We start from the raw sequence: 25,097 nt of genomic DNA on the forward strand, positions 1-25,097 counted from the left end.
TACCTTGTTCCCACTTTTATGGGAGGGTGAAAAAAATTTTGGCAGGCGTTTTAATTTATATATCAAATTTGCATGGAACAATGATTTCAGGAACCAAAAGATACCTTCTTTCTCCAAATACTTAATGACCAGAATTGCCTCACCAAATTGTAAACGCACAGCAGGATGGCAACCTAGCAGTCTTCCTCATTATCCTTTTTTTTGAAGCAGAATAAAAACTCCAGAAAAATTAAGGATTTTAAAAAGTGTTCTTTTTTTTGTAATTCTAGGGTTTTTTTCTGTATAATTGTACAACAGTTCAAAATGACAGTTTGCATAATAATCTAATTCTATTAACAGCCATTCAAAAAATTGAACTACTTTTTCCAACACTTGCCATCCGGAACAAAATGAAGAAAAAATAAAAATAAAAAAATTGATCGACCCTTTCATTGCCCGAGTGATACCAGCAGCAGGCTAGCGGGGGTAAAGAAAGGGTTAACTTTAAGGGGGGGGGGAGTTAGGGGAGAAAAGAAATAGCAGGGGGGGAAAGAATAGAGGTAAGAAAAGAACACCTGTCAAAGGATGTGGTTTCTGTTGGTTATTCTGGCAGTAGTCTGAGTTTGGGAGTCAGAAGAAGAAGAAGAAAAAAAAAAAGAAGATTGGGGAAAAAACAAGACTAGGTTTGGTACAGCGAGCAGGATAAGGAGGTGGATTTTCTTCACATTCCTCAAAGCTACTTGTGTTTCTTTGCAGCATCAAGTCTCCGCCACTCCACCACATGCTCAAGCTTTTCTAGGACAAAAACAGGCTTCTGATGCTTATGTGTCATGAAAGTCCTTTAGCAAAGTTCTCCTGCGCTGCTCAGCTATATGCATCTGGTTCTCCAGGTCCTGGGGGGTGGGGAGAAAGAAAGAAGAGAGGGTGATAATGGTTCACTGGTAAAACACTGCAGATACACTGGACTACAAATGGTACCCAAAGACTAATGGACGGTCAGGATAAATCAACACAGCAGAGGTACTTGATGAGGGTCACATCTTGTTTGATAGTCCACTCCCAGCCTGGCAGGGAGTGCATGGCCACTTCGCCTCTCACACCTGTTCTCCCCCTATAGACCAGAGCCATTTTTCCATTTCTGCTATGGACCTGTTTATTCAGCAATAATTTTGTCATTACTTAAAGACATTCTAAAGGCTGAAGGCTTTTTGCCTTCATGCATTCTATGCGTGAAGTTAACAAACCTTCGGGATGCAGCTTGCATAGGCTTGGTTCCAAAAGTGGAACCTCTGCTTATCTGATCCCTCACCCCCTCCGGTGCCACATTTGGCACCTATCTGGGGGGAGTGGGTACCTGCTTTTGACAAGTACCCAGTCCCCACTTCCACTGGAATTCACCGTGGCAAGGTACGTCACCAGTTCGCCGCCCCCCCCCCCCCTTCTGCCAGACCAGTAAGAGTGCAGCATGCTTCATGCATGCGCAGTAGGAAAGGTTCCCTTACTGGAAATGGCAGTGGCTGCACCCGATGGAAACATTGGCTAGAGTGCCGACATCACTGAACTCTAGGACAGGTAAGTGTCCTAATATTAAAAGTCAGCAGCTACAGTATGTGTAGCTGCTGAGTTAATTTTTGGAGGGGGGGGGCGGAACTCCGCTTTAAGGACAAACAAGCCTCTTTTCATGATATTATCTTGTAACAATGATTTTTTTTTTTTTTAAATACTTCGTAATACATGCAACAAATCTAACAAAAAGCACTTTCTTTTTTTTTTTTTGTTTCTTTTTGAGCAGTGTTTGTTTAAAAATAAATAGTGTAACTGCACATAAAAGACATGCACATTTTTTTTTTTCGTGTTTAAAATGACACTAAAATTATGATTCTGGTACAAAGGATTGCAGTTATTTACAAATGAAATTAACATAGATTTACACATTTCCTTTTTAAAAAGGCACAAAATTGGGAATGTAAACATAAAATATTAAAAAACAAAATAACTTTAAATATTAAATAGTTACTGAAATAAAAACAATCTTTAAAACAGAAGAAAATAATAGTTGGAGAAAAAGAAGCTAATTAGGGCTAATTAGATTAAACCAAGGGTTAAACAAAAACATTTTATTTATTGATGTTCATTGACGGATACAGCTCCTGCTCTTCTTGACCATTGGGTTATACTGCCTCCTACAGGAGTGGGACACTAGGCAGAAAAAAAATCTGGCTACGCCTATGGGCAGTCCCAGGGGATATGTTCCCTCCCTCTGCTACAGCCACTCAGTTTTGTTACAAGCAGTGTCAGAAGAATTAGAACTCCATAGAAGGGTGGGTGCTGTGTTCGTCAAAGAACATCAGAGAAATGGATTTTACGGTAAGTCAAAAATCCCATTTTCTCTTTCGTTTATTGACGGACACAGCTCCTGATCTTCATAACCATTGCGACGTCCTAAAGCAGTGTTAAACATGAGGGGTGGGAACAGCGAAAAAGAAATTCCCCAGCTCAGCCCGATCGGATTGTCCAGAGACTGCGGAGTTTTGTCCCATTTGGCCAGAATCTCCCTTTGCAGGGACCTCGTATGAAACTGTGCAAACAGAACCGACTCAAAAAAGGTAGACACCATCAGGCCCAGCACCCGCATGCAAGTCCGGAGGGATGACCATCTGCTGGACAGCAGGAGACGAATTGCAGCCTGCAATTTATGGAGTTTGTCTGGAGGAAGGAGCACTCTGGCTAAGGACGAGTCCAGAGTCAGACCCAGATAGCCCAGCTTTGTGGACGGAACCAGAGCAGACTTCTGAAAGTTTAGAATCTAGCCGAACTCCCTCAGTTCATATGGTGATTTCCAGGTTTTCCACCAGAGCAGTAGGAGACTCCCCTCGCAGACGGAGGTCGTACAAGTAGCCCAGTACTACGATCCCCCCCATTGGCGTAACAACGATATCACCAGGGCTAACACTTTTGTGAAGACCCGAGGAGCAGAGGCGAGACCAAAGGGCAATGCCACAAACTGATAATGCTCCTCTCCAAACCGCAAAGAAGAGGAAGCGCTGGTGACCGGCACATATTGGAATGTAAAGGGAAGCATCCTTGATGTTGATAGAGGCAAGAAAATCCCCCTGATGCAGGGATGCCACTACCGTGCGAATGGGCTCCATCCTGAATTTCTGCACCTGCACAAAGCAGTTCAGCGCCTTGAGGTCCAGGATTGGACGCACCTTGCCTTCCTTCCTGGGAACTGTAAAAAGGTTTGAGTATAAACTCTGAAACTGTCCCGAATTCGGAACCAGGACAATCACCCCTTGAAGTAACAGGTCCTGTATCACTCCAAACAGACCCTGTAAGCGTTCTGGGGACAGGCGCACGTTAGAAGGAAGGAACCTGTCCGGGGACAAGAGCGAAACTCTTGTAGGCGGACCAAATGACTTGGTGGACCCACTTGTCTTGTATAAAGGAAGTCTACAGATCCGCAAACCAGCGAAGAAATCGCTTAGGGACCCCAAGTGGACGCTTTGGTCGTCCCTACTCTTTAGCAACAATTCTGTCAAAATAAGCGGGGAAAGGAAACACCTTTGCCGCTCTAGATGGCTTGTGAGTGCCAAAGGGAACCTGCACCTCCGTCGCAGCTGCGTCCTTCATCTTTAAGGTCTCACGCACAGATACAATCAGTGCTTTCACCAGCGCCTTTTCGTGCGCGGTTGCAGATGTGGAGGAATCATCCTCACTATCTGAGGATTAAGGGCGCGTGGTCACAGACTCAGCAGGGTGACCCACGTCCACGGTGGCCGAATCAGATTTAGGATTTAATGAGATAGATCAGATGAGGCAGGGGAAGGTGGGGGATGCTTTTTGCTTGCCCGTCGCCCGAAAGCCCACTCCACCCGGGACACAAAGGACTCCAGGACCGTCAGTGCGTTACCAGGGGGACCACACAAAAAGTGTAAAACACTGCAAAGGGGCAACCCCCCCCCCCCCCAAGCTGGCAGCACCACCACCCGTTCGCCAGGCACAAAGCACCAAGCTATCCTCAGCAGAGAGGGAGAGAACCCCACCAGACTCACCACCCAGCAGAAACAGGCACCTGCAGCCACCAGGATAATCTGCACTCTACGTGCGGCGATCAGGAAGTGAAAAGATCCAAGAGTCAGCACCAGGGGATGAGGAGGGGCTCCCCCACCACCAAAATCACCGTCCACAGGGCTTTTCAATGCCAAACCACCGCAAAATGGCCACCGGACTACACAAACATGGCCACTGTGCATTGAAACACTCAGGCTACATCAAAATGGCGGCCCCAAGAGGGATCCCTAGGCTTCAAGGACAGGCCCAGGTACAATCCCCCCACCCCCCCCCCCCCCCACGGCTGATGGTCCGCCTGCAGGTGGCGCACACCCCCCCCCCACCATCATACCGCCCTGCTTCCATCCCAGGAGGTGGACCAGACCAGGGGGGGTGGGGGTGGTAGGATGGGGGGCCAGATGAAGGGGGTGCCTGACGGGAAGGGGGGAAACCCGGGCGACCCACAGCCACCCCAAAATCCTCAGGGAGGAGATGAGGGACAACTACTCACCATACCAGGAACCAGGTGGGCAACACTCCAGAACAGAACCTCCTCTCCATCGAAATGGGGGGCTGTCGAGCAGGAGGAACGCTGCGTCTTGGGCGTTCAGTACGCGCGTTTGGGCATTTAACTCCCAGGCCAGCCCCCGTCCGGTGGGGCTATGTCGCGGCCGACCTAGCATGGAGCTGAGGTCTGCGCGTGGGCGCTGGCCAGACCGGGGTGATCACTGGATCTAGATTATCCAGCCCGTCTGGTATTTGTCTTCAGATCTCACAGGAAAAAAAACAGGAGAAAAATTTCTATCCAAAAAGAAAAAAATTGCCATGACCAGAGATCCCAGCAAGGAACTAGGTCCTTACTCCTGACTAGGCAGAAAAAAAACTGGAGTAACTATAGCAGAGAGCGAGTATACCCCCTGGGACTGCCCATAGGCATAGTCAGATTCTTTTTCTGCCTAGTGCCCTACTCCTGTCGGGGGCAGTATAACCCAATGAATGAATGGTTATGAAGATCAGGAGCTGTGTCAGTCAATGAACGAAAGAGAAAACATTTTTTACTGATCAGGTTGCTTCAACTGACATTATTATGGAGATGCTGATTTCATTTTCCAGCAGGACTTGGCATCTGCCCACACTGCCAAAACTACCAATACCTGGTTTATTGATCATGGTATCACTGTGTTTGATTGGCCAGCAAACTCGCCTGACCTAAACCCCTATAGAGAGTTTGTGGGGTATTGTCAAGAGGAAGATGAGAGACACCAGACCCAACAATGCCGACGAGCTGAGGGCCGCTATCAAAGTAACCTGGGCTTCTATAACACCTCGGCAGTGCCACAGGCTGATCACCTCCATGCCACGCTGCATTGATACAGTAATTCATGCAAAAGGAGCCCCGGCAAGTCAACATTTCTGTATTAAAAATCCTTTTTTTCTTTTTTTTTTAATATTTTAATTTTATGACATACTGAATTTTGGGTTTTTACTAGCTATAAGCCATACTCCTCAAAATTAATAGAAATAAATGCTTGAAATATATCACTCTGTGTGTAATGATTCTATATAACATGAGTTTCACTTTTTGAACTGAATTACTGAAATAAATTAACTTTTTGATGATATTCAAATTTTTTGAGATGCACCTGCATGTGAGCTTTGACTAACGCTAAGTGAGTGTGAAACACTCATTAGCTGGTGATGCTGTTCCCCTTTTTATGCGTTTTGGATACTGTTTTTACGGATTTTGCTGAAATAAAGGTAATTTTACTGGATGTGCGGCCAACAAGACTTCTTTCGCTCACCTCAAACTCGCTGTTGTGTTCCTCAAACCATTCTTGAATTCATCAGACCAGGCCACCTTCCATTGCTTAGTGGTCCAATTCTGATGCCCATTGCAGGTGCTTTTTGATGCAGACACGGGTCAGCATGGGCACCTTGACTGGTCTGCAGCAACGTAGCCCCATTTGCAACAAACTGTGATGCTCTGTGTGTACTGACACCTTTTCTGTTGAAACCAGCATTAACTTTTTCAGCAATGAAGAGCTGTAGTAGCTCTTCTATTGGATTGGACAACACAGGCCAGCCTTTGTTGCCCAATGTGCACCAGACAACCTTGGGCACCAATGACTGTCACCGGTTCACCTGTTTTGCTTTCTTGGACCAATTTTAGTAAGTCCTGACTACTGCAGACCAGGAATACAAGAGCTGCAGTTATGGAGTTACTCTGACCCAATCATCTGGCCATTACAATTTGGCCCTTGTCAGAATTGCTCAAATCCTTACGCTTGCCCATTTTTTGTGTTTTTAACACATCAACTTCAGTGACAATAGGTCCACTTTCTGACTAAAATATCCCACCCAATTTCAGATGCCATTGTGAGGAATATTATTCAAAAATTTTATTAATCAATATTAATCACTTTACCTGTCAGTGGTCATAATGTTATGGCCGATTGCTATAGGTGCTGACAAGCACATCCAACTGCTAGAGTCACCTCCGTTCCCCTCATTCCCCCGTACAAGCTGGTTGCAAAAGCCCAAGGCGCCTGGTACTAGTCTACTTAGCACTCAAAACTGTATGAACTGAGTCGCACACCAATGACGGCTGAAATATCCAGGTCATTTTATTTAGCAAGCAGAAGATGTGCTTGTTAATCACTTAAGCCCCGGAGGATTTGGCTGCTAAAAGACCAGGGGGTTTTTTGCGATTTTTTACTGCGTGACTTTAACGGACAATTGCGCGGTCGTGCAACGCTGTACGTAAACGAATTTGACGTCCTTTTTTTCCCACAAACAGAGCTTTCTTTTGGTGGTATTTGATCACCTGTGCGATTTTTTGATCATGCGCTATAAACAAAAAAAGAGCGTCAATTTTGCAAAAATAACAATATTTCTCACATTTTTTTATATGAAATTCCCCCCAAAAAAATGTAAAAATCAAAATTTTTTAACATTTTTGGCCAATTTATTTTATGCTACATATGTTTGGTTAAAAAAAAAAATCGCAAAAAGCGTATTTTGATTGGTTTGCGCAAAAGTTATCGCGTTTACTAACAAAGGGAAAGATTTTTGTCATTTTTGGTGTTTTTTTTAAACGCGTAATGGCGGCGATCTGCGATTTTTTTTTGCGGTACTGCGACATTGCGGCGGACAGATCGGACCCTTGACTGACATTTTTGACACTTTTGGGGTTACCAGTGACATTACTGCAGTAATCAGTGCTATACATATGCACTGTTACTGCAAAAATGACACTGGCAGGGAAGGGGTTAACTGTATTGGAGAGGGAGGGGTTAAGTGTGTCCTAGGGGCATGTTTCTTACTGTAAAGGGACATGGCTATTGGTGTAAAAACAGAGATCAACGGTCCTACATAGTAGAAGCGTCTGATCTTCATTTTTACACCAGGGAGAATGACAGGCGGCTTGTTTACATAAGCCGTCCGCCTTTCTCCCTTCACCTGAGCGATCATGAGTGACCGGACGATCGGTCACATGCACAGACTTGTCAGTGAACGAGCCGGGGCAGGCCCGCAATTGGCTCACAAGTCAGTGACAAGCGAGTGACGTACCACTACGTCACTCTGCCTGGCCGGGGCTGACCGCCGCAGTATATAGTCGTGCGGCGGTCGGCAAGCGGTTAAATACAATTACTGGGATGTTTGAAACATCATTGTGTGTGGCCCTGTTTCTACAGTAGAATCCAAAACAATAGGCTGTAAAATCCTTTTCTCTGAGTCCACTGAAGGACGCAGCAATTCTGAAACATGTGGGTTATACTGCCACTTACAGGGGGATTGTACACTGGGAAAAACACACACAAAAAAAAAAAAAAAAAAAAAAACCTGGAGTCCAGCCCTGGGTATAACCCCTCAGAGATATCAGCTCAGTACCAAGAGCATAATCACAGAGAAAGGTGGGGTCTGCGTCCCTCAATGAACTCCAAGAAAAGGTTTTTAACTAAGCACTAAATTCCTAAAGTCTTAATCATCCATTGAGGGACACATGGATTCTAAATCCTTGGTGCATCCAAAAGCAGCCCAAATGAGGGGTGGGCAACAGTCAAAAAAGTTAACAGGCCCAACCAAAACAAGGCAATGCCTGCAGCCCAAAGTGCTGCCTGAAGGACCTAATGCCTGAAGCTGGCATCAGATGGGGTAGAAAAAGTCCACCTGGAAAAACCTAGAGAAAAAGTTGCTAAAAGAAAAAACAGTTTAAAGAATAACTAAAGGCAGACATTTCTTTTTTCAGTTTTGGATGGAGTGGAGAGGGATTAGAACACCTGTCAGTTGTTATTGCTGCCTGTGCCCCCATTAAGAAGATTCACCCTCTCTATTTGTCCTGTTTACCGTTATCATTAAAAGTGAAAGTAAAAGAGAATCCCAGATGTTGGGTTGTCGCCAGAAAAGTAATAGAGGGGAAATCATCCAATAGGGACACTAGTTCTGGTGACCTGGGGGGTCACCTGGGCAATCAAGGAATTCCCTTAATTTGCAGGGATTTCCACTCACTTCCTGCACGGCTATGGGATAGGAAGTGAATCTCGGCAAAGGGGCAGAGATAGCGGAACAATTCCCATCATGCCTAGTCATGGCTGTGAAGGTCAGGGTTTTACAAGGCCTCATGGGATGTGTAGTTCCGCAACAGCTGCAGGGCCGCAGTTTGAGGATCCCTGGTTTAGATGCTAAAGGAAGCATCAAACTCCTTTTCAGCCAACCTAGTGTACACTTGAAAATGGCCTTAGCCCAAAAGTTTCCACCAAAGTCACGTCCGAGACATGTTTCTTTCCACCCACCGGAGCTTAATGAACCTAAGAGTGAGCTCCAGGGGGCAAAGCAAAACATGTCAGGGACTGTGGCTTTGGTGGAAACTTATGGGCTGAGGCCGTTTTCAAGTCAAAAACTAGGTTGGCTGGATGGGAATGCGGCGCTTCTTTTACTTTGTGCATGCCTCGCTTTGGATTAATGCCTTTGGTGGCCTGAACCTTTCTTCCTCGTGGCTGTGGAAGTTTGGCTTCCCTAGCTTGTGCCGCATTCATGGTCTAGCACATGGGTGCTCAAATTGTTGCCCTCTAGCTGTTGCGGAACTACAAGTCCCATGAGGCATTGCAAGGCTGACAGTTACAGGCATGATTTTCAAGGGCAGAGGCATGTTGGGACTTGTAGTTCTGCAACAGCTGCAGGTCAACAGGTTGAACACCCATGGTCTAGCACTAAGGTCTTATATACTAAGGGCTTGAGGTGTTCACCCTGACACCAGGGTAGCATCAGGCTACACAATTCCTTTTTGTTGGTAACCTAAGAATTCCTTTTGCAAATCTGTTTGTAATGTTTGCGAGACACTCCCAAATACACCCACTGCAGGTTCCTTCTTGTCACACACCCACCACACTTTGCGAGAGGCTTTCTAGAGTCTAGCTGCTGTGGATAGAAGAAATTAAGATTGGGGGGCCAAACATAAATGTGCATTGCGGCAAAGCACCTGTTCTCTGTGCAATGAATGCAAGTCATTGTGACTGTCCCTCCAGTCTCCCAGCACACTGTACAGTAGAGTACAATCCACCGCAGCACACTCTGATGCACATACTGTGCATGGTGCCAGAAAAGGGTCATGTACATTTTTTCATTCTTTGTGGAGCACAGGCGGCCTTATTTATGAAATGTGAATGGGCACTAAAGGTAAACGGAGTAATCTTTTAGACTGTATTAAGTTTCAGTGTTTGCATAGCAATGAAAGCACCGACTCATTTTACCAGCTGTCTGGAAGAATCTTTAGAAGGGACACACATCTGGTCGACAAGTTAAGCTTGGAAATTTCTTTGGTTTTGTTTGACATACATTGCCCTTCCAGTGCTCCTTGCTGCAAAGACCAGTTATGGGTGGGGGCAGTGGCCACATGTTTGCACAGTTAATATATTGGTCATGCAACGCACTGACACCTTCGCTGCTTTAGTGCTATGTGCTGGGTGCTCTGTGTGTCCCTGTGCCTTTAAGGAGAAGTGGACTCCTTCCAGGCTCACCTGCCCTCTGGCTATCCATTAAAATGCATGTGCTTCCATTGTGGAGACACTCAGAAGTTAGATTTAGGACTACAGAAAATGGGGTGCCTTGACGGGGCATGTAAGTTATGCATGTACTTGCGAATGTCTGCAGCAGACTAAACTCCTGTTTTTAACGCATTTTGTTAGACAGGTCAACTCGGTTGGTTGCAGGCTGGTCGATAAGTTGAGCTTTGAAATTTCTTTGGTTTTGACATACCTAGCCCCTTCCAGTGCTCCCTGCTGCAAATACCAGTTATATATAAGGGCAGTAGCCACTTGTTTGTAAGGGACACACACCTATTTTACCTGAAATTGGACCAAAGGCTGGGACTGTCCTCTCTAAAAAAAAAACAGCCTTATATAAAGGGGATGCCAAGGCAGAGTTCACACTGGTGCGAATTGGATGTGGGGAAAATGTGCATTTTAGGAGACTGTGATCAGCTCTCAATGGAGCCAGTTCACGCAGCCCTGGGACGGCTGCGGAGCGGTTTGCAGATGGGTCCTGTGCGTCTTCTGGTCCGTTTAAGATCTGAATTCAGCGAAAAATTCAGACCGAATTCGGACTTCAAAACGGTGAACAGGGACACACCGGACCCCCTGCTGCGAGCCACTCCGCACACAGTGTGAACCCAGCCTTGATTATTGTTACTGATCAATAAGGCTTTGAAGGTGTGTAATAAAAAAAGTTGTACTATTTCATAGTAAAAAGATGTAACTTCGTACTTACCCCTCTATCATAACTGTCTGCTCTCTCCACTTTCCATGAAAGGTTTTCAATCTCCGCCTCTAGCTGTGCCTGCTGATACTCAAACTACAAAAGAAATTACACAGTGTTAGGCAGCCAGCGCTGAGTGTATTATGAAATGTGAATTGTGTCTGCAACAAAGGAAACATGCCAAGACACAGCAAGGGCGATCAGAAGCGATGTATTACTGTCTGCAGTGACAAGAAATATAAATAAAAGGTGTGAATAAACTAAGCAAATCATTACAGTAACATCTGCAGCCTATCAGTTCATTTGACGTTTGCTACATTACTGTGAATGCTGCCTATTTAATCACTGGAAATGACTGACATCACTAAGATTGCAATCTATTTAGAGATCAGTGACACAGAGAATGCAGCCTATCTATTCAGTATAGATCAGTATAATCACTGATAATGCAGCCTATCCATTCACCAGAAACCAGCATCATCACAGAGAATGCAGTTGATTCACTCACTAGAGATCACTAAGAATGAAGCCTATCCATTCACTACAGACTAGTGATATCGCAGAAGGAAGCCCATCAATTCATTAGACAAATGTAACATGACAGACCAGCCTATCAAGTCACTAGAAAACAAATGACATCTTTGGGATGATTCACAACCAATTCATTTCCCAGAGATCAGTGACATCTCTGGGATGACGCAGGCTATCCATATCCCAGAGATAAGTGACATCTCTGGGATGACGCAGGCTATCCATATCCCAGAGAAATCTCTGGGATGACGCAGCATATCCATATCCTAAACATCAGTGATATCTTTGGGATGTAGCAGCTTATCCATAGCCTAGAGATCAGAAAAATCTCTTGGATGACGCAGCCTATCCATATCCTAGAGATCAGTGACATCTCTGGAATGATGCAGCCTATCCATATCCTAGAGATCAGTGACATCTCTGGAATGATGCAGCCTATCCATATCCTAGAGATCAGTGACATCTCTGGAATGATGCAGCCTATCCATATCCTAGAGATCAGTGACATCTCTGGAATGATGCAGCCTATCCATATCCTAGAGATCAGTGACATCTCTGGAATGATGCAGCCTATCCATATCCTAGAGATCAGTGACATCTCTGGAATGATGCAGCCTATCCATATCCTAGAGATCAGTGACATCTCTGGAATGATGCAGCCTATCCATATCCTAGAGATCAGTGACATCTCTGGAATGATGCAGCCTATCCATATCCTAGAGATCAGTGACATCTCTGGAATGATGCAGCCTATCCATATCCTAGAGATCAGAGACATCTCTGGAATGATGCAGCCTATCCATATCCTAGAGATCAGTGACATCTCTGGGATGATGCAGGCTTTCCATATCCTAGAAATCAGTGACATCTCTGGAATGATGTAGCCTATCCATATCCTAGAGATCAGTGGCATCTCTGGAATGATGCTGCCTATCCATATCCTAGAGATCAGTGGCATCTCTGGAATGATGTAGCCTATCCATATCCTAGAGATCAGTGGCATCTCTGGAATGATGCTGCCTATCCATATCCTAGAGATCAGTGACATCTCTGGGATGATGCAGCCTATCCATATCCTAGAGATCAGTGGCATCTCTGGAATGATGTAGCCTATCCATATCCTAGAGATCAGTGGCATCTCTGGAATGATGCTGCCTATCCATATCCTAGAGATCAGTGACATCTCTGGGATGATGCAGCTTATCCATATCCTAGAGATCAGTGACATCTCTGGAATGACGCATGCTATCCATATCCTGGAGATCAGTGACATCTCTGGAATGACGCATGTTATCCATATCCTGGAGATCAGTGACATCTCTGGGATGACGCAGGCTATCCATATCCTAGAGATCAGTGACATCTCTGGAATGATGCTGCCTATCCATATCCTAGAGATCAGTGACATCTCTGGGATGATGCAGCTTATCCATATCCTAGAGATCAGTGGCATCTCTGGAATGACGCATGCTATCCATATCCTGGAGATCAGTGACATCTCTGGAATGACGCATGCTATCCATATCCTGGAGATCAGTGACATCTCTGGAATGACGCATGTTATCCATATCCTGGAGATCAGTGACATCTCTGGAATGACGCATGTTATCCATATCCTGGAGATCAGTGACATCTCTGGGATGACGCAGGCTATCCATATCCTAGAGATCAGTGACATCTCTGGGATGACGCAGGCTATCCATATCCTAGAGATCAGTGACATCTCTGGGATGATGCAGCCTATCCATATCCTAGAGATCAGAGAAATCTCTGGGATGACGAAGCCTATCCATATCCTAAACATTAGTGATATCTTTGGGATTACGCAGGCTATCCATATCCTAGACATCAGTGACATCTCTGGGGTGACGCAGCCTATCCATATCCTAGAGATCAGTGACATTAAAGTCAAACATTGTACTAAAACTTACATAATTGCGGCTTTTATTTTACAATAGAATAGATCCTTATACTTACAAGCTTCTTTCTGGGGCCTGATTCCATGTAGTAAGCATAAGGATATGTGTATTGCAGAGTGTATCGGCACTGTGAAAGATAAAAAAGAAAATGTCAGTTGCTGAGACCTTGTACTGATCTTCAATATTAAACACACATTCATGTACTCATCTATCTCACAAACCCACATTGATTTAAAATGAGCTATTCCACACAAAACTGGTATTTTACTTTTAGACAGAGAATGGAGAGATAGAGTTGAACTTCAATCAAGCAGTTTAATACAGGTATAAAAGGTATCAAACTAAGTGCTTTATTCTGCAAAGCATTTCAGCCAGTCTTTGGATCCGGCACCAGTGTTACAGCATCACCAGGTGGTCAATGAACCCATTTTTCTCTGCTGCAGTTAAGCAGCCTGGCCAAGAACACATCACCAGCCTGCTGATTTAACACGGATAGGGCATTGATATAGAACATGCACACCAATGGTTAATTCCTGTACTCTCTTCAACATGTGTGTGGCTGTACACCTGTGGTTTTCTGAGTACCTGAACAGTGACAGCATCCCATAGGATGTACACCATTTGCCCAATAACTTCCCACCCTGCTCAGCTGATGCTTGCAGGGTCACAAACTGCTCACATTTCAGGCGATTTAGCAGGGATCGGCCAACATTCAAGCCACCTAAGGCCATTTCTAAGCTGTTCACTACAATGGGATAAATAGAAGGGTGAACTGGATAGAGGCTGAAACATTCAAGGCACTTTATCCTCCTCTACAACCTAAACCTACACTCCCTGATATCACTCAATGTGTTCAATGAAAAATGTAATTGTTGCGATAAAAAATACAATTACACAAGTTAATTGCACTAATTTTGCAAAAAAAAAATAAAAAATCACCGAATCAGCGCATCTGCAATATCTCTTATTACCAAGAGATGTCAGTGTTACACTGCCATATATAGAAACTATTATACAGGCCATATAGTCTATATATAATTAAATAAATAAATAAATGTGAAACACTTACACATATATTATTTCCTCCCACAAAAATCACAATACTCCCCTGGACAATGCCCCCTTTTTCTGCTTTTTGTTTTTTTTTTTTTAATTCTCCAGATGAGCAGAGTCATCTTTGCTTAGAGGTCAGCATCTATTCTCTGGACTGAGATGCCACCTCAGAGATCACACAATATTGTAAATCCTGGTGCAGTCCTTGGCTGTGTTCATTAATATATCTGACACAGATCAGCCCCTATATGCAGCCCCATACCTTGTGACTTGCTAAAAAAAAAAAAAAAAAAAAAAAAAACTTACAAACGTACAGTTTGAACACGACCACACAATATGTTGTGTATTGTGTCAGGAATCTATTGTGATGTCAGGATTTTCATACACTTTAAAGTGGGCCTTTCACTAACAATTAATTCCTCTTATTTGCTTTCTTTTTGTCTGTTAAGGCTACGTTTACATGTGTCGGCATTGCGGATCACGAGCAGAATCACAGCGATTCTGCATCATTGCAAATCGCGGGACGCCTGTGCGTTGCCTGTGATTTGCAATGGCACCCCAAACGTTGTGCGATGTTGCAGCGATTTCCGCCTGCCGAATAGCGGTAACATTGCGCAAACAGAATCGCGGGATGCATGACGCCCAAGAGAAGCTCTTGTACTTTTTTGTGCGTCATGCGCCCCGCGATTCTGTTTGCGCGATGTTATCGCGATTCGGCAGGCGGAAATTGTGGCAACATCCCACAGCGTTTGGGATGCCATAGCAAATCACGGGCATCGCACAGGCGTTCCGCGATTTGCAATGATTCCGGATCGCGGGCAGAATCGCGGTGATTCTACCCGTGATCCGCAATGCCGACACATGTGAACGTAGCCTAAATTTACAATTGGAAGCATTGCTATATTTGGTTGATAAGTTAAAAAATAAATAAATAAACAAATAAATAAATAAAAACGTTTATGTCAGAGGTTCAGAGCTGTCCTGTGACTTCTCCACACTTTCGGTGTTAGCTCAAAGACTGTATTCAGCCCTACTAGTTCCTATTTTGGACTACAGAATAATTAGTCTTTCTGCTGTACAGATCTGAGAGTGGGAGGTGTTGAGTAATTTAGCAAAAGACAATAAGAGGGCTCAAAATATTAGGGCCGGCCATGCATTATACAATTTTCTGGTACAATTTTCCTTTAGAATTACCAAAACCATACAACGAGGTCAAACCTAAAACACTCTCTATTTGTATGTAGTCAGGCATGCCCTTACACTACACAGTTGAAGGTAAATCTAAAAACTTAAAGGAAATTGTATGATGTAAGGCCACAGCCTTATGCCTCGTACACACGCATCGATAGTTGGCCGTGAATTTTCGGCCAACGTCCGATCGGCCGATTTTCGGCTTGTTAGTATGATGCTTTCGACAACCGACTCCGACTTTTCAGCCGAATAAAATCTGGTGTGCAGGCTATAAAATTTTTGTTGGCAGTCACCACAACGGCCGATTTTCTGTCAGTCAGTACAGATTTCGGCAGACAAAAATCTGATGAGCAAGTCTGGGCATGCTCAGAGATGAAAAAAATACACAAAGTAAACCAGCACATGACATCACTTCTGAAGTAGATTTTTGTTGGCCGAGAAAATTAGTGTGCAGTCTAGGCACATTCCAACCAACAGAACAACACTGGACAAAAGTCGGCCGATTGGTCGGCCGATAATCGTTGCATGTGTACGAGGCTTTAGGCCTCAAAAATTGCTGGGTGGTTAGCCCATAACCGACACAGAAGCTGAGTGCAACTATGGCACATCAGCTGGTATTTGCTTGTATATTCTTTAATGGGATAAAACATGTGGAACTGTACTTGTATTGCAAAGTTTTTTTTTGCCTTAGAAGTGATAGTCATTTTTTTTTTTGTTTAATAATAAACATAGCCTACTTCTCTACTCTGGGCTATGGTTTTGCGCAGAGCAGCCCAGATCCTCCTCTACTCGGGTCCCTCGCCGGTGCTCCTGGACCCTCACTCCTGCCGAATGCCCCCACAGCAAGCAGCTTGCTATGGAGGCACCCAAGCCGAGCCGCTGCTCTGTGTACCCATTCAGACATAGAGCCATGGCTTGGACCCTCCCCTCTCTTTTCTCATTGGCTCGCTGACTTTGACAGCAGCCAATGGCATCCGCTGTGTGTCTCAGGAAACCAGGAGAGAGAGATCTGGACAGCTGAGTCACTTGTGCACACTGCTGGATCGAAACGGGGTTTAGGCAAGTATTAGAGGGGCTGAGGGGGGCTGCTGCGCACAGGTTTTTTTTTTTTTTCCATCTTAATGCACAGAATGCATTAGGATGAAAAACCTTCTGCCTTTAGAACCACTTTAACATACACTTTAAAATACAATCTAGAAAATCCTTTACATTTGACAGAAGTTCCCATAAGCAGTTAATCAGGATTTTGAGAAGGAAAGTGAAATATCAGAAGAAAATGGCAGTTATATTTCTCAACTTACCTTTGCCAGCAGCTTGGCAGCATTCTGTAAGTACTGCCAGTCAATCCAGGTGCCAAGGTTGTTCATGACCCGCTCCTGGATCTTTTCTTGGATTTGCTGGTAGGTCTGGGCTTCCAGCTGTAGACTTTTATTGTGATTCTCCCACTGACAAAAAAATAAAAAATACATATTTTTATTCATTACAGGTACTTCTATAGCGTTGTCAATTTATGCAGCTCTTTACATATATATTATACATTCACATCAGTTCCTACCCTACAATCTAAAATACGCAACGAACATTCATACAAACACATAATAGGGTCAATTTAGGCAGGAGCCAATTAACAACCTATTAGCATTTCTTGAACCGGAGTACCTGGAGGAAACCCACACAGGCAAAGGGAGAACATGCAAACTCCAGGCAGGTACCTCCATGGTTGGGATTCAAACAGAAGTGCCAACGACCTAGCCAAGGAATGCAAAACATGTAGCATTCAGATACAAAATGAGCGAGACTCTGTCATGTGTCATTAGCACAAACCGAAGCTGAAATACTCTACTGGGGTCCCTTGACCACTTGATCATGTTTACAGCTACTCACTTACCTTCCATTTCCCACACAGTTGTCAACTGCTGTAAAGCTCAAAGAAGCATTCACAGATCTAGTAAAGTGTGCTCTGATTGGAAAGGGTTGAACCAGGTTCTTTAGATCAGGGGTGTCAAACCACCATTTCATTGCGGGTTGCATCAGCATTATGGTTGCCCTCAAAAGGCTGGTTGTATCTGATAAAACTAGATGTCCAGAGCCCCCCCAACATCAGATGTCAAGAGTCCCCCACTCTCCCTTACATTACAGTGCATCCCCCTTACCTTTTGCTGCTGCCCGTAAGAAGCTGGGGATGGAGCTTAGAAGCAGAAAGTGCAGGGTCTGGAGGAGGACCAGAGTCAGCTGAATGCTGATGCCAGGGGAGGCAGAGACGAGGGGGTGCTGGGGCTGCACAGAGGCACAGGATCTGTAGGAGACCTTCTGTCGTCCTATCTGCTGCTGAGACAAGCTGTGTGTTGAGCGGTGCCCCAACTGCAGGAGAGGTACGAGGGCCACATGAAATGGCCTAGTGATGTCATCCGGGTCGACGCTGCATTCCAGCGTGAGTTCCAGCCCTCGCTTTAAGCTCTTCTTTCATCTTACCATCTTGCCGGCCAGAACAGCCTTTGCAAGGGGTGGTAACTGCTGCAGCGCAGGCTCATGAAGCTCCTACAACCGCTGACGTCCCTTGAATGTACCTCTCCTGTAATATGCCCGTTTTAAATCTTCTCGATGTGAGTTATATTCCTATATGCTCCAAATAAATTGTCTTACAGTCTACACTCAAGGCACCTGTTATTTTTCACTCTTTACATGAAATGGCCTGGTGGGCCTGATCTGGCCCGTGGGCCTTGTGTTTGACACATGTACTTTAGATCATAAGCTTGGATGACGATCTGCCTGAACCACCTAGAGATAATGGAATGAGAAGCCGATGCACCCTTACAAGGTCCATCTAGGACAGTGATGGCGAACCTTGGCACCCCAGATGTTTTGGAACTACATTTCCCATAATGCTCATTCACTCTGCAGTGTAGTTAAGCATCATGGGCAATGTAGTTCCAAAACATCTGGGGTGCGAAGGTTCGCAAATACTGATCGAGGATGACAAAAAAAGGCAAATCAGTCTTCCTGAGAAAGGCAGGGGGTGCAAAACTGACAGCCTGAACCACATCCAGACAATAGAGAATTCCTTTTAGTGAGTGACGGGGAATGGACGTAGGGAGCTACATGGGATAGGGTTGACAGCCCAACATTAGTCCAGACCTAAACTCCTAGAGTAAAAGCCCAAAAACACACCAAGTGAAGTATTATTTTTGTCTTGTTACAGACTCTGCAAGAAGTAAAATTCTTAGCTTCTAGCATCATAGGAATCTTATGTTTAAAGATGCCCCTGTCCCCCATACCACCTGGGTGCCCCCAGACTCCTGCCCAGCCTGACAGACTGCCACTAGTCACAAGGATTATTCCAAAAAAGATGGGTAGGCCAGAATCCCCGAGTCAACAGGGAAGGACAACCTAGTCTTTGGTGGCAGATTAATCAGTCACAGAATGTTGCGTTGTAGAGGTCTTGAGAAAACTTGGAAAAATGGAAACTCCCATGCAAAAGCAGAGTCAGAAAAATCCTGGACTGGGGAGTTTGAATCTATGCCTGGAAATAATTTTTTTGTGTGGTGACACAGTGAAGGTTGGAGGTGAGAAATTGTGGTTGGGGGGGGGGGGGGGGGGAGGACAGGGAGCAAAACTCCAACTCCTGCACACGTGTTTGAGATGCAAGCTGTCCAAACGCCAATAAAGGTCCACAAACATCCTCTAGTGTGTATGTAGAGAATGTGTTCCTCAAAAGGTTCCATAGTCTAGCATTGTCACAACCATCTTCTGCATGCATGCAGTATGCAAGGGGTCAACTGCAGCAGTAGTTGGATCTCTTGGAAGAGATTTTGACCAATCAGGCATGGTTAGTCACAGCCAGGAATGAGTGAAGGGCAGGAGCCAACAACGAGAATAGGGTTCTAGAAAGAGTTTTTAACCACTTTTCCATTTTGGAGAAAATGGTGTCACCTGGATGTGTATGTACCACAGAATTGGTTGAACAGAATTATAAATCATTTGGCAGAAAAGGCAATTAAATGTGTATTTAGCCGTTTGAAGTTCAGCTATAGGTACTTGCAGTTTTAACCGCTTGATGGAACTATTAAAACTTACTAGTTTGAATTTGCACTAACTTATAAGCCGTCTGACATCACAAAAGTGGCATTCTCTTACCCTCTCGAAGTAGAAGAGATATTTCTTGAGGGCTTCTCTAGCCTGGGCCTGCTGACTCTGGTTTACAATATCGGGATTCTCTTTGTACCGGCTGCACTCATAATACTCGCTGCCGTGTGTTTTCCAGTCGCCAAGGCACATCCAGCAAAAGTCTGAAAATACAAAGCAAAGTTAAACTCAAACTTTCCAACAAAGCTCTACACTATTGAAGGAGATTTCCAATAAAAAAAAAAAAAAAAAAACACTAACATTTAGGGCTCATTTACACTTGCTTAGACTTTAACATACATTAAATTGCCTACCGCTTCAACAAGCTTTTTTAATGCGTTTTTTTGATGCTTTTTTGAAACTTTAATGAAGCTTGGCAAATGCCCTGCGTATTGATTTTCTATTTGTTTTAAAGAGGCCCAGTAGAACCCCGGCTCAGTAGTACCCCTGTTCAGCAAGTCCCCAGTTTATTAGTACCCTTGTTCACCTTTCTGCTGCTCCAAGCAGCACACCAGATGTGAGGTCTGCACTGGACACTTCCACAATATATATATATATATACATGAACCGGAAGAGACTGCTGATGACGGTTCACGTGTTGGTTGCAATGCCTCCAAAACAAAGCAAAGCTAACGCTGAATTAAAGCCCCTCAAAAGCTGCAGGCGCTTTAAAGGGGCGTTGTCAGACTTCTACGGGAAGCTTTGGAGACGCTTTAAAGCATCAAGAAAGCCACATGGGGTATAATTTTTGAAGCAAAGTAAACACAACATGTGAACTAGACTGTCAGCTTACCATTTTAATTAGTGACAGGAGCTTTCATTGGCATTCAGAGTGCTTTAACCACTTCCCACCCAGGACGGTTTCAGTTGTTATACCGGGATGATTCCTGCACCTTACAGGCTTCATGCCGGTACCATTATTTTCAGCCGGGTATTCTGTAGCCACTCGATCCCTTCTGCAGGTGGCGGAAGGGGGTCCCACCCCTCTCCTGGGCTCTCCAGCTTCATCGCGGTGGCCGGGAGCGATGTAGCCAGCTGCGATGGCTGCCTGGGACAGAGAGAGGAACTGACGTCGCGCCTCCCTCTCTGTAACCCTGGAAACCGAGAGCGATGAGTATTCGTCACTTCCAATTCTTCCCTTTTGTTTACCTGGCCACCAGCAGCCAGAGAAGCAGCGGATCGGACCGATATCGGTCCGATCGGCTGCATGAGGGGCCAGAGGAGAGATTTGGGGTCTAATAGACGCCAAATCTCTCCACAAAGTGGACCTGCCATGGCCCATGCTATCACAAGGGATGTTGTTCATACCTTGCAATAGCAATAAAGTCTGTACAAAAAAAAAAAAATGTTGAAATATAAATAAAACCAAAAGTAAAGCGCCACCGCCCCACTGTGCTTACGTGCAAATGCGAACACATACGTAACTCCCGCACGCATATGTAAACGGTGATTGCACCACACGTGAGGAATTGTTGCAAACGTCAGAGCGAGAGCAATAATTCTAGCACCAGACCTCGTCTGCCACGCTAAACTGGTAACCTGTGAAGGCGTTCAAAGCATCACCAATGGAGAATTTTAAGCACCGTAGTTTGCTGCCATTCCACAAGCAGACGCAATTTTAAAGCATGACATGTTAGGTATCTATTTACTCTAAGTAAAATCATCTTTCACATTAGAGAAAACAATTGGGCTAACTATAATAAGAGGTATAGGGTGCCTACACTAAATGCTATCAAGCCAAGAAATATCCTGCCACATCCCTTTGAAACATGTGAAAAAGAAAAAAATGGTGACGGTGTCCAAATACATCTGGGCTAACTATACTGTGTTTTTTTTTTTTTCATGATTGTGTTTTTTTTTTTTTCCAAACAAATTGCGTTTGAAAAACCGCTGCGCAAATACCGTGTGACATAAAAAGATTGCAACACACCATTTTATTCTATAGGGTCTCTGAATATATATATGTTTGGGGGTTCTAAGTAATTTTCTAGCAAAAAAAAGTTGATTTTTACATGAAGGAGCGAAGTGTCAGAATAGGCTTGGGAAGAAGGTGGTTAAAAAAGTGCGTTTAATGTCACATTTTGAAGTGTAAACAAACCCCAAGTGTTCAGACATGCAGTCACTGTATACACAACAGATTGCACCAATGTATTTCATTTCACCATTGTTATTTTTCTTCAATTTAACTTGTCCCCGTCCAAAATCTTAAGGTTTTTAGAAGAACTTGCAGATGTTTTTACTTCATGGTCAGGAACCAAATGTGACTGCACTTTTCACCCTCTTTTTGTCAGCTCTAGTATTACATTTTTTTCCATAATTGGCAATAATCATGTTACTAGAGAGAAACTATCACTTTGCCTATTTAGGGTACAGTGATCACGCCTCCCGACAGTCCCCAACACGTTATACTCACCCATCTGTGCTTCCTTACTAGACCTTAATAGCCCCCTGAACTCATAAGTAAAGACAGATATCAGTTAAGATGCTTACCATGCTTGCATTTCGAACATTGCTGTAAGAAACAAAAAAGACAGTATTACAATTTCTCAAGTTATATTACTACAAAAGTGAGTTGGGTCTAAATACAGCAGATGAAAATGAATGAAAGCATGTTTGGTGTTCAAAGCATATCTAAAGCCATGTTTTCTTTTATACAGTAGGGAAAATGGTCATTTTCTTTGCCATCTTTCTCCCAATGGGAAGATTTCCTATCATGTCCTTTCCTGTAGACACAACAGGAAGTGGGATGTAATCTCTTAAAAGTAATGGACAGTTGGCACAAGAACAAGTGTCACTAGAAAGTTTCCAATTTATAAACCTGTTCCAGTAAAAACTTGTGGAACTTTGAGGAATTTCCCTTCACTTTTAGTCAAGAACAGGGGTCTCCAAACTTTTTAAAAGAGGGGCAGTTTACTTTTTTTCAGACTTTAGGAGGACAAGTGGCCCACTATAGCCAGTGGGAGTAGAAAATGCCTCAGGCTTGGTGGTTAGTGGGAGTAAAAAAAAAAAAAATTACATAGGGCTTGTGGTCAGTAGGAGACCCATCATTGGTGCCCGTGGGAGAAGGGACAGTGCCCCGTCTCTGGTGCCCTTGGGAGAAGGGACAGTGCCCCGTCACTGGTGCCCGTGGGAGAAGGGACAGTGCCCCATCACTGGTGCCCCGTGGGAGAAGGGACAGTGCCCCATCATTGGTGCCCGTGGGAGAAGGGACAGTGCCCCGTCTCTGGTGCCCTTGGGAGAAGGGACAGTGCCCCGTCACTGGTGCCCGTGGGAGAAGGGACAGTGCCCCATCACTGGTGCCCCGTGGGAGAAGGGACAGTGCCCCATCACTGGTGCCCCGTGGGAGAAGGGACAGTGCCCCATCACTGGTGCCCCGTGGGAGAAGGGACAGTGCCCCATCACTGGTGCCCGTGGGAGAAGGGACAGTGCCCCATCACTGGTGCCCGTGGGAGAAGGGACAGTGCCCCATCACTGGTGCCCGTGGGAGAAGGGACAGTGCCCCATCATCGGTGCCAGTGGGAGGGACAGTGCCCCATCATCGGTGCCAGTGGGAGGGACAGTGCCCCATCATCGGTGCCAGTGGGAGGGACAGTGCCCCATCTTCGGTGCCAGTGGGAGGGACAGTGCCCCATCTTCGGTGCCAGTGGGAGGGATAGTGCCCCATCATCATTGCCAGTGGGAGTAGTGCAATATCAATCTGAAGGAGTGGGCATTCCTAGGCAATGCTGCATTTGTATGCAGACTGGCCTAGGTAACATCCACATGTGCCGGTGAGCCTTCATGACTGAAAGAACAGATATCCAATGAAAGAAAAGGGTGGACCATGGATAGTAAGGCTGGGGAAGAAAAAAATTAAGATGTTGCTGGATATTTACCAGCAACAAAAGCAGGCTCTGAAAAGAGAAGAGGAGGCTGTACAACACGAACCGTGAATCTGAGTTCAGCTTTAAATGTTTTAAAACTGTGGCCAATAATAATCCTTCTCTGCTTTTACCCGTAATGTTTTGACCAAAATTTGAAAAACTTGAAAGAGAAACATCAAAATATTTTCCAGAGCAACAAACTGGATGACAGCAGGAATATGGATGGATTCTACAGGCAACAATTATTGTTTCATGCAGTTTTTATTAGCGCTGCATTGATACTAAGCATTTGCACGAGTGCTTTTATTCGGACAAATGCTCTGATACTAAAACCAATACCCTTTTTTGCGATTCCTTTGCAAATTGCATTAACTTGTATTAAAAGAAGTCGCAAGCCGCAATAAAATCGGAGGTCCAAATTGCACTATTTCAAAGCCACACTGGTGTGAACCAGGGCTGCTTCAGCATGATTTCAAAGCCGCAGAACTGTTCTTCACAATTATAAAGAAACTGTAATCATTTTTCATTAGTCAAAAAAAAAAAAAAAAACTGTCACATGACAGTAAATCGGTATCGGTAATTGGTATCACCGAGTACTTGAGAAAAGTATCGGTGCTTGTAGGCAGTCAAAAAAAAAAATAAAAAAAAAATGGGATTTTTGACTTACCAAAAAATCTATTTCTCTAATGTTCATTGACGGACTTACAGTGGGTACAGAAAGTATTCAGACCCCCTTAAATTTTTCACTCTTTGTTATATTGCAGCCATTTGCTAAAATCATTTAAATTCATTCTTCTTCCTCATGAATGTACACACAGCTCCCCATATTTTCTCCACACATACCGCTTAGAATTAAGGCCAAAAAGTTCTATTTTGGTCTCATCAGACCAGAGAATCTTATTTCTCACCCTCTTGGAGTCCTTCAGGTGTTTTTTAGCAAACTCCATGCGGGCTTTCATGTGTCTTACACTGAGGAGAGGCTTCCGTCGGGCCACTCTGCCATAAAGCCCCGACTGGTGGAGGGCTGCAGGGATGGTTGACTTTCTACAACTTTCTCCCATCTCCTGACTGCATCTCTGGAGCTAAGCCACAGTGATCTTTGGGTTCTTCTTTACCTCTCTCACCAAGGCTCTTCTCCCCCGATAGCTCAGTTTGGCCGGACGGCCAGCTCTAGGAAGGGTTCTGGTCGTCCCAAACGTCTTCCATTTGAGGATTATGGAGGCCACTGTGCTCTTAGGAACCTTAAGTGCAGCAGAAATCTTTGTAACCTTGGCCAGATCTGTGCCTTGCCACAATTCTGTCTCTGAGCTCTTCAGGCAGTTCCTTTGACCTCATGATTCTCATTTGCTCTGACATGCATTGTGATCTGGAAGGTCTTATATAGACAGGTGTGTGGCTTTCCTAATCAAGTCCAATCAGTATAATCAAACACAGCTGGACTCAAATGAAGGTGTAGAACCATCTCAAGGATGATCAGAAGAAATGGAAAGCACCTGAGTGTCACAGCAAAGGGTCTGAATACTTAGAACCATGTGATATTTCAGTTTTTCTTTTTTAATAAATCTGCAACAATGTCAACAATTCTGTGTTTTTCTGTCAGTATGGGGTGCTATGTGTACATTCATGAGGAAGA

General features: G+C 44.6%; 2 protein-coding genes across 2 annotated transcripts in view; one reads left to right on the plus strand and one right to left on the minus strand.

Moving 5' to 3' along the window:
- LOC309562133 (kelch-like protein 10) overlaps positions 1-25,097 on the plus strand; it is a gene marked incomplete at its 3' end in the record, with an annotated part of 516,189 nt that overhangs the window by 258,339 nt on the left and 232,753 nt on the right. The window lies entirely within an intron of this gene.
- The window catches only part of ARIH2 (ariadne RBR E3 ubiquitin protein ligase 2), a 106,251-nt gene continuing 81,383 nt past the window's right edge, over positions 230-25,097 (minus strand). Inside the window, exons 10-15 of the mRNA XM_082266429.1 lie at positions 22,092-22,113; positions 19,614-19,765; positions 16,781-16,924; positions 13,294-13,362; positions 10,798-10,881; positions 230-872 (exon numbers count right to left, since the gene is read on the minus strand). Coding sequence (XP_082122555.1) covers positions 801-872; positions 10,798-10,881; positions 13,294-13,362; positions 16,781-16,924; positions 19,614-19,765; positions 22,092-22,113 — 543 coding nt within the window. The 3' untranslated portion in view covers positions 230-800. The remainder of the gene's footprint in view (positions 873-10,797; positions 10,882-13,293; positions 13,363-16,780; positions 16,925-19,613; positions 19,766-22,091; positions 22,114-25,097) is intronic.

This window comes from Pelophylax lessonae (genome assembly GCF_965119305.1).
Source record: "Pelophylax lessonae genome assembly, chromosome: 8".
NCBI classification, from domain to species: Eukaryota; Metazoa; Chordata; class Amphibia; order Anura; family Ranidae; genus Pelophylax; species Pelophylax lessonae.